Genomic DNA, 10,778 nt, shown 5'->3' on the forward strand with positions numbered 1-10,778 from the left:
CTTAGGACAACTTTGATGAACTTTTTTGATCCACTTCAAATATATTTATATATTAATATTTAATATTATCTGGTCTGGTTTCTATCTGGTCAGGCCGTGTACGTGACCTCCACGCTGCCGTACCTGGTTCTGACCATCTTCCTGATCAGAGGACTGACGCTCAAAGGCTCCGTCAGCGGAATCAAGTTCCTCTTCACACCAGATGTAAGTCTGACACAAACACATCCAGCTGACTTCACTTTACGCAGCTCAGACGTTCTGTCGAGAAGAAAGAAGTCATGCATGTTCAGAAAGAGGAAATCTGCCATCATCTCCTCTTCATAACGCCATCAAAACATCTTCACGGAAAAGTACAGATGTTATAAGACAGCCATCAAACTCAAGAAGGAACAAAAAAAGCACCTTAAAGTCTCCCTGAATTCAAATTTAACTATTTTACTCTCATTATTTGACTGTTTTCTTAAAAGGAATAGAATTATATATGTTAAAGACACATATATAAACAAACCCAAAATGAAACTCCACAAAACAAGATATTTTGAAGAAGGTTGGAAACCAAACAATTTCGGATCCTATTGACTTCCACAGTATTTTTTGTCCATAATATGGAAGTCAATGTGTCCTGAAAATGTTTAAATCCCACAATTTTTCAAAATATCTTTTTAGTGTTCATTAGAAGAGAGATACTCGTACAGGTTTGGAACGACAGAGTATATTTTATATTTGGTTAAACCATTCTTTTATATACACTATTAACCAAGTCTAATATTTATATAGACATTGTTTAGGTTTTTGTGTAGGTGATGCAGCCTTTCTAAAACCGCGGTAATAGTTCACAAAGTTTACCACTGGTCAACATTAACCTAAAGTTTAAGACGAAAAATGAAATACTAATAGATTTACACATGAAATCACCATTGGGATTCATGGAGATGCTTTCCAAAACCCACTGCAAACTCACAAAACACATCTATTTCCATCACATTAAAGAGGTTAAACTGCTCATGAATGACATTTCCAGCAGAATACAGATCAGACTGCAGGGCAGGGTCGGAAATTAACAGGGGCTTGCGGCAAAATGCCCCACAGGTTAAGAGGCAAGAAGTGTTATTTCGCAGCATTACATTCAGATCATCGCATCAGGTTTCTTTTTACGCATTTTTTTTTGGCAGTGTTGAGCCTGGTAAGAGCTTATTCTGTTGAACACAATGGCCAATCAGAGGCGTTTATTGCACCCGCTCCCGCAAACATTCTAATATTGTATATCATTTTCACGCTATCAGTTTTGGGGGTATTGAAATCGCTTTTGAATGAGCGCTCGCTGTTCACTTTCACTTTCGATTTGGCAGTCACGCGCACTTTGTGTAAAGGAGCACATCTTACAAGATCAGATATTTGTCAGTGAGCTCAGGATCTGTCGAGCAGCAAATCCTCCAGCATGATCTGTCAGTCATCTCTCATTACTCTCCACCTGAGATCAGTCAAATCTGACTCCTGCGGCTCGTGTTGGATGCAAGGTTGCCAAGTCAGCGTTTTATTTATTTTTCACGGAATTGGGCTACTTTTAAACTGTTGCCGTTTAAGGAGATTTCCCCCTCCCCGTGGGTTATAGGTTTGAAATATTGCATTTGACTGACATGCTTGTATTGAAATATTTTACATTTCTACCATGTTACGTTTTTTGAAGGAGGGCCATTGGTAGGAAGCCTTTGAGCTGTGTTTATGATCAATGTGCATAACAGTGACTGCAAAATATGTATTTTAGGTATGGAAATTAGTTTTGATATTTGGACAATTGTCATTGCGATACTTTGGCCTGTTTATGACTGGCATTGTCTAGTTTTGTCACGCAGACCTGGCAACCCTGGCTGTATGGAGCAGGGCAGATGCTTTTAGTTTAGAATTGTAGCGTACGATTTCCAGCTCAACTAAATGATTTTTATTTCCATAAAAAAATCAAAACGCCAGTGAGGGCGGTGCTGCAGTGGGCAAGTAATGTAATCGGTGCGCAACCAAACACTGTGTAACACCGCCTACCGCAACTCTGTCATTCTTGTTATGCTATTATTTGCTATATTTTCTGATCGCCCGCTCCCACTAGATTTGCGTTGGATAGAGATTCATTTCAGTGATTATAGCAGGAATTTTTGCATATATATCTATATCTATTTATTATTAGCAGGAGTGCGCAACTCGTGCTAGATTATATTACATTTTAGAATACGCGTAATCAGACTACAGTTACTTTTTTATTGATTACTTGATTGCATATATTCACACAATAGCAATAAATTATTCATAATTTATAGATTCTCCCTAATTTTTTTTCATTTTATACATTTTCTTTTCTAAAATACCTGCAGGTGAACAAAACTTAACATTTTTTAGCAAGTGTTTTATTTTGATTGAAGTTATTTTAAAATGATTTATTTTAATTTAACATTTTATGACTTAATTAATTAGCTTTTCATTAAACTCACAAAACCCTGCAGTTCCTTTACGAACCCCAGTTTGGAAAACCTTGACATAATGTAACGCATAATTCACTTTATGTTGTTAATAACAACAATTGGAATATATTTCCTTTGCATTTTAATATCAGTATGGTATGTACAACTATTTAAATCAATGCGATAAACGAGTTACGTTAAAAGTAATCTGAAAGTAATCTAAAAGTAGTCTGATTATATTACCCTAAAATGTGTAATGTAATGGATTACGTTACTAACTACAGTTTTTGTCATGTAATTTGGAATCAGTAACAGACTACAATTTGCAAGTAATCTACCCAGCTCTGCTAATAATGTGATGATATATGACGATGTACAGCGCTGGAGAGTAACTAGTTACATGCAACGGAATTACGTAATTTAATTACAAAATAAATGTAACTGTAATCAGTTATAGTTACTGAGAAAAAAAATGTGTAATTAAATTACAGCTACTTATGAAAATGTTAATGATTACAAAGGGAGTTACATCTGAATATTTTTACACACATACAGATTTGATTGATTTATTTCGCAAATTGCATTGACTGCTTTAAAATATGAGACACCGATGTTTCAGGAGTTTAGGAGACATGCTTATTCAGTAACTGTTTTATCTGTTTATGTATATGCTTAATTTTTTAAGATTAACTGTTTTTTTTCCAAGGCATTGTTAGATGCCAGTGTTTCCTGTCATAGCTATGCAAAGATTTTTTTTATTTTTTTAAAGCATCATAGCTATTTAACCTATTTCTTGTTATGATATTAAATCTGTATTTGCCCTCAGAACAATCTCAATGTAAAAGGTATTAAAGGTGCTAAAGTATTGTGGTGGCTGTGCTTTAAAATTAATTATAAAACGGATAGTCCCGGTCCTTGATTCTGATTGGCTGAGCCGCGTTCGAAGCTGTTGTAAATGACTCTACAAAGTAACATACACCTTTGTTTACTTCTGTGTGTTGCTCGGCAACCACTTTGTAGCAACCACTACTGTTTCTGAGGAGCTACATTGTTTGGTGGAAGAATACTGTTTTTATTAATATCATTACACTTTATTTGCTCTGTTTTATTTTGTGAAACCTTACTACGTATATGGAATAACTGTTCTATAAAAGCACGTGAAGCCGTGGTTTACAGTGAATTTATAACAGCTAAGGGGGTTTTAGTCACTCCGCTTCGTACCAAACAACGCCCCTTAGCTGTTATAAATTCACTGCAAACTACGGCTTCTTGGGGCTTAATGCTTTAATTATTATAACCTTAATTCAAGCGATGAAGGATTCTGAAAGTCTGGCGGTAGTCATACTGTAAGGTTAACCCTGCCTGCTTTAAATGTTTCAAAATGATTAACAGTTGAAAACATTCGTTAGAAATGTAGAAAAGTAATCAAAAAGTAATCAAATGTAATCAGTTACATTACATTAATAAAGTAACTAAAATAGTTACACTACTTACTACATTTTAAACAGGGTAACTTGTAATCTGTAACCTGTTACATTTCCAAAGTCACCTTCCCAACACTGATGATGTATTTGTGTAGCTGGACGAGCTGCTAAACCCAAGCACGTGGCTGGACGCAGGAGCGCAGGTGTTTTACTCCTTCTCTCTCGCGTTTGGAGGACTCATCTCCTTCTCCAGCTACAACTCAGTCCAGTCAGTAACTCCAGCCTTTGACAGCTGCTGAGACTTTGCTCGGTATAATGATTGTAATAACTGCTCCACTGTGTGTCTGCAGTAATAACTGCGAGCAGGACGCCGTCATCATCTCCATAATAAACGGCCTGACGTCTATTTACGCAGCCATCGTGATCTACTCCATCATCGGCTTCAGAGCCACAGAGAGGTTTGACGACTGTCTCGACGGGTGAGTGTCTGAGAGACTGAGATACTGTATGTGCCATCTATTGATCAGTGTCAGGAACAGATCTGATATTAAACACCCAAGCGACTCAAAATCAGCTCTAGTTCAACAAAAAATAATAATTGTAATTATTTACTCACCCTCACACTGTTTCAAATCCGTATGCTGTTGGTTTTCTCTGTGGAACACAAAAAAGTATATATTTTTGTAAAATAAATATATTCAATATTAAAACTTTAAGACTTTTACAGTGAAAAGGTCATTGTGTAAATCAATGAGGACATTATGAAATTAACAATGTAAAGTTTTCAGAGTAATCATCAGTATGAAAAGACAAGGACAAATGTACCATCAGAATTTACTTCAATGCATTCATCCTTTAAGGTGCATCTGAAAAGTGCTCCATTTTTTGGGGAAGGAACAAAAACTCTAGAATAGGACACATTAAGACAATTTTACTAAAATAGGTCAATAATGGTCTTTATGATGATCTTAAATAAAAAATAATCTAATTTAATTTACTTAAAAAAAAAAAATAAATAAATAAAAAAAAAATATATATATATATATATATATATATATATATAAATAGGTTGTGTTCAGAATATTAATATAATACATTTTTTATTCAAATTATTTAATAATATATACTTGTCTTATATTATGATAAAAAAATGAATATATGTCAAAACTAAATGTATAAACAAATATTTAATCAATATAATAAAATATGTCATTTTAATGTTTTCCCATTTTTTTAAAGATAATCTGCTCAAGTTCACAGTGCTGTGGTTTGTTCACAGTAACATCCTGACGCTGATGAACGCGTTTGATCTGCCGGAGGGAAACATCACGGAGAGCAACTACGACAGTTTTCTCCAGCATCTCAACAGCACAGCACCAGCCATCTTTCAGGAGCTCCAGCTGAAGACCTGCGACATGCAGACGTTTCTCAGTCAGGTCTGTGTTTCCTTCTTTTACTCGGTGCTTCAGTTCTCTCAGGCCACTTACACACTGCAGCTAAATTCAGTTGTCAGTTCATAATCGCGTTCTGTACATAATTCACTAAAATACAGGAGTGACATCCGCATTATCTCCTGAAAAATACAGGTAGTGACAACCGCATTTACAGAAATTCTACACAGTGTGTACAGAACTGAACTGAACAAACTAGTTGTTAATGACGTATTTAAACGTGCATCAGAAATGTGTCTGTATGTGAGATGCAAGAAAATAACAGTGAAAGAAGTCTTAACCTGGGTTAGTTGCGCTCATGAGCCCTGCGGTAAAGTGTCAGTGTTGCCAGATCTTCATAGAAACAAGCACAAAAAACACTAAAACACCCAAATGCGTTATGTTTTATAACACACACACAAAAATCATATATCTCTTATTAACTCCATAAAGTGCCTATGAGCTAAGACCAAACAACATGCCTAAAAGCGCTTGTAAATATGAGGAAATGGCAACACTGCAAGACAGCGCTCTCTAAAGCAGCCTCCCGAGCACGTCTATCAGTGGTAGTTTAGTTCAAATAAACGGACAAAAAGAGTCTTTAGCCAGATTCTTCTCCACTCCCGCAAGACGCCAAAAATGTTGCTATGGTTACAAATGCAGGAGTGACTGCTGTTCCGTACACACATGGAATGATGATTTACGGGACTCACTCCCGCATTTAAATGCGGTTGTCGCTCCTGAAACCTGCAGTGTGTTTGTGGCCTCAGAGGCTCTTGTTATCTTCACAGGGAGTTGAGGGAACCGGTCTGGCCTTCATCGTCTTCACCGAGGCCATCACTAAGATGCCTTTCTCTCCTCTGTGGTCAGTGCTGTTCTTCATCATGCTCTTCTGTCTGGGATTGTCCACTATGTTCGGCAGTGTCGAGGGAGTCGTGGCGCCGCTGCAGGATCTGAACATCCTATCGAAGCGCTGGCCGAAGGAGGTCTACACAGGTACAGCCACACAAACGTTATAATCCAGCCGTCTCCTTTGATGATCACACGTGAAGGTCTCGGTCTGTGTGTGTGTTTCAGGTCTGGTGTGTTTCGTCTCGTTCGGTCTGGCCATTATCTTCGCTCAGGGTTCAGGTGAATATTGGCTGGCTCTGTTCGACAGCTTCGCCGGATCCATTCCTTTGCTGATCATCGCCTTCTGTGAGATGATGGCTGTAGCCTACATTTATGGGATCGACAGGTGATGAATGCATGGCAAATCTTTCCAAAACGGATTTTAATTAAGCTTTTATTTTTATTATTATTATTTATTTTTAATTAAGGTCGTATATTTGATCTACGCTTAATTATTATATATTAAGGTATTTTATATTTATTTTTTAAATATTTTTCTTATTCTTATCCTATTTCAATATACAGTATATTGAATTTTAAAAAATCATAATCAATATATATTAGATTTAAAAAAAAACATTTTAATGTACATAATTTATATACATATTCAACATATTTTATTTATTATATATTAGTCAACATTTGAAGTGGATCAAAAAAGTTCATCACAGTTGTCCTAAGACAAGAACGCATTTTGGCTTTGGGTTTTAGGACAACTTTGATGAAAGGTTTTGATCCACTTCAAATGTTGTATATATATGCATGTGTGTGCGAGATAAGCCCTGTGAGTGTATTATTTTTTTGGGGGGGGGGGGACTTTTAAATATTAAAATGTATATTCATGGTTGATTTTAAATAAGATATTTTAATATTTATTAAATATCTATTTATTATTTGAATATATTTTAAGTTTTTAAAATCATGATAAATATATACTAAATAAAAAAATCTATTTATTTTAATATATTTAACATTCTATACACACACACGCTTATATGTATATATCTAAAAATCCCTGTGAATTTGACCATGTTATCTTTGGGGGAAAAAAGAGAAAATAATTAATATTAAACAAGTCTCATACTGTCACTTCTTCCCGTGGAGTGCCTCAAGGATCTGTTTTTGGTCCACTTTTGTTTTTAATCTACATGCTCCCTCAAGGTCATGTAGGTCATGGTCAAGGTCATGTAGCACCATGATCTTTAATTTCCACAGTTGCGCTGATGATACGCAAATCTATTTTACTGCACAGCCCAACTCTGTTTTTCCTCCCTTTTCTTTAACATCTTGCCTACATGATCTTAAAGTATGGATGGCTCAAAATTACTTAAAATTGAATACTGAAAAAACAGAGATTCTGTTAGTTGGCCCCAAATCCTCTGTCTCCGCTTATCTTGACTTTTCCATTAATATTGACAGAGTTATAGTTCATCCTTCCCCCATTATACGTAATGTTGGCGTACTATTTGATTCTACATTATGCTTTGAACCCCATATCAACCAGCTTGTTAAATCCTGTTTTTTCCATCTTCGCAATATTGTCCGTTTACGACCATCACTAAATTTCAAAGATGCTGAAACAGTTATTTATACTTCTGTCAGGACCACTATCGTCAAAATGATAGATACTTAGCATAAAGTTTGGTTTGGCGGTATGGTTCTGTTCTGGGCAAAAACCTCACTGCCCATCCATGCAGCATGTCATGAATGAGCAGGAAGAGCAGCAATAATAACCCCCCTAGGGTTAACAGAACAGAACAAGGCAGATATCATTAATGTACTTAATGATATTTAAGTGTAACACTTTATTCAAGATAAAGGAGTCTGATTAGCAAGGAATATCAGAAAGCCAAGTCCTGACTGTGGTGAAAGGAGGAGCTGGGGATGGAGGAGGGTAATTTGCTCCAAAGCTCAAAAGCTGCTGAATAATACTGAATAGAGATTATATAGGAATGCTGCGATAGGTGTCTGTAACAACGTTCGTAGTTCGGGAAGAAGGAGACGGGAACCGGCGGACATTTAAACAATTTAATAAAATAAACAAACACAAAATGAGATACTTAGCCTAAAGTTTGGTTTGTCGGTATGGTTCTGTTCTGGTCAAAAACCTCCCTGCCCATCCATGCAGCCTGTCATGAATGAGCAGGAAGAGCAGCAATAATAACCCCCCTAGGGTTAACAGAACAGAACAAGGCAGATATCATTAATGTACTTAATGATATTTAAGTGTAACACTTTATTCAAGATAAAGGAGTCTGATTAGCAAGGAATATCAGAAAGCCAAGTCCTGACTGTGGTGAAAGGAGGAGCTGGGGATGGAGGAGGGTAATTTGCTCCAGAGCAAGCTGAAAAGCTGCAGAATAATACTGAATAGAGCTTATATAGGAATGCTGCGATAGGTGTCGTATTCCTATAGGTAGATGTGATCAGCTGAGAATCAGCTGATGCAAGCTTGACTCACGTGACCTGCCAGAACTAACTTAGTTCTATAATTAATTTTTATAACTTTGTGCCTATTGTTACTCCTTGTTATATGGCCAACCTAACAAAGCCCTTAATCGCTTACAGCTAATTCAAAATGCAGCTGCTCATGCCCTTACATTCACCAAAAAAATCAGCCCACATCACTCCCGTCATACAGCAATTACACCGGTTCCCCGTTATCTATCGTATTCAGTTTATAGGGGTGGTTGATTGTGATTTCACTTTTTTAATGTTGGTTAGTGTGTACAGTAATGTTGCTGTTTGAGCATAAACAATATCTGCAAAGTTACGACGCTGAAAGTTCAATGCGAACGGAGATATTGTCTTTTTTTAAATTATGGCAGTTTAATGCCTACAAAAACGGCTCGTAGGGACTACAATCAGCTTCTTCCCGGGGTGGGGTTTTTTAATGTTGGTTAGTGTGTACAGTAATGTTGCTGTTTGAGCATAAACAATATCTGCAAAGTTACGACGCTGAAAGTTCAATGCGAACGGAGATATTGTCTTTTTTTAAATTATGGCAGTTTAATGCCTACAAAAACGGCTCGTAGGGACTACAATCAGCTTCTTCCCGGGTTGGGGACATCACAAACCCTGAAATTTACATAAACCCAGCCCCCGGGAAAATGCAACACAGGGGGCGGGGCCATGTTGCACTGCTTTAGAGAAGAGGAAGAGTCATTGTTGCCATGCCATCAAAACTAGGGGTGCACATAAAAATCTATTCATATATGAATCGCGATTCTGTCTTCTAATGATTCTAATGGATTCACAAGTTTCAAAATCAATGTCCTAAAGCAGAGGTTAATACTGTGGGATTAAGATGCAAATGGAATGGCTACGATGACCTGAAGTTAGCTGTTACACCGCCGTATCCGAGAACGTAAAAATCACTAAGCAGCCGTAAACAAGACAGCGCAACGCGGTATTCCGTCATTTATTAAAGTATTATGAGGAGGATGTTTAGGCAATACTTGCATTGTTTACTTCACATCATGGAAATGGAAAAATCATTCAAATCAGTTTTATTTCAAAACATATCAACACAGATGAAATAAAAGACTAAAGGCCCATTCACACCAAGCACGATAACTATAAAGATAATGATAAAGATATAGAGTTATCGCTCTTGGAACGGGGCTTAATGGTAGAATCATATACTGGTGCAATTACAATGGTATATACCATAAAACGTAACATTTACCAACCTAATCCGTCACATTGTAACGACTACACTGAAAAAACATTTACGAAAAAACTGCTGGTTTGCCGTACACTGAAAAAATGATAAAAAATTTCTTTAAGGTAAGTGGTTGCAATCAATTTATTTTAGCTACATTTAAATAAATTTAGTTGACTTTCAAAAAAAAAATTTAAATGTAGCTAAAATAAATTGTTTGCAACCTAAGAAACTAAGAAACTTAGTATAATTTTTTCAGTGTACGGCAAACCAGCTGTTTTCCCGTAGTAGACGGTTACAGTAGAACCTCACAAAGTAGCAGTTAAAGTTGGGCTCTCTTATATATATATATATATATATATATAAGAGAATATATGTAAGAGACTGACAGCAGATTATTGGTAGTACATAAGGTGAAACTGACCTGTTGATATTTGTGTGTTGATTCGGTGCAGATTCAACGACGATATCAAGTTCATGATCGGTCACAAGCCCAACTTCTTCTGGCAGGCCACGTGGAGACTCGTCAGTCCGCTCATAGTGCTGCTGATCTTCCTCTTCTACTTCGTCACCACCATCAGCAAAGAGCTGACCTACATCGCCTGGGACCCACTGTCGGTACGCATGGCTGCCTTCATTCCTGTAGGAAAACTACGAGAAATGGCCTATAGATTTGCAGGATCGAAAATATTCCTGTTATGACAGATGTTGATTGAACACCCAGAAAACGTCCAATAATTTCAGCTGTTTTAAGAAAGAAAAAAATACATTATTGTTAGATGTTGTTTGTTTCTAAAAAAATACACCAAATCGTTTGAAAACTTAATTTTCTCTGATCAATAAACATGCATAACTTAACATAAATAAATAAAGCATAATACATAAAATTTAAAACTAAGAATAATAAATAAAAGTGTAA

General features: G+C 36.4%; 1 protein-coding gene across 1 annotated transcript in view; it reads left to right on the top strand.

Annotated features, from left to right (window-relative positions):
- The window catches only part of LOC107659347 (sodium-dependent neutral amino acid transporter B(0)AT1-like), a 20,347-nt gene extending 9,770 nt beyond the window's left edge, over positions 1-10,577 (top strand). The window contains exons 5-11 of the mRNA XM_016448263.1: positions 94-204; positions 4,030-4,142; positions 4,225-4,353; positions 5,154-5,310; positions 6,096-6,300; positions 6,382-6,541; positions 10,315-10,577. Coding sequence (XP_016303749.1) covers positions 94-204; positions 4,030-4,142; positions 4,225-4,353; positions 5,154-5,310; positions 6,096-6,300; positions 6,382-6,541; positions 10,315-10,561 — 1,122 coding nt within the window. The 3' untranslated portion in view covers positions 10,562-10,577. The remainder of the gene's footprint in view (positions 1-93; positions 205-4,029; positions 4,143-4,224; positions 4,354-5,153; positions 5,311-6,095; positions 6,301-6,381; positions 6,542-10,314) is intronic.
- Positions 10,578-10,778: the final 201 nt, after the last annotated feature.

This window comes from Sinocyclocheilus anshuiensis, unplaced genomic scaffold (assembly GCF_001515605.1).
Source record: "Sinocyclocheilus anshuiensis isolate Anshui unplaced genomic scaffold, SAMN03320099.WGS_v1.1 scaffold876, whole genome shotgun sequence".
Lineage (NCBI taxonomy): Eukaryota > Metazoa > Chordata > Actinopteri > Cypriniformes > Cyprinidae > Sinocyclocheilus > Sinocyclocheilus anshuiensis.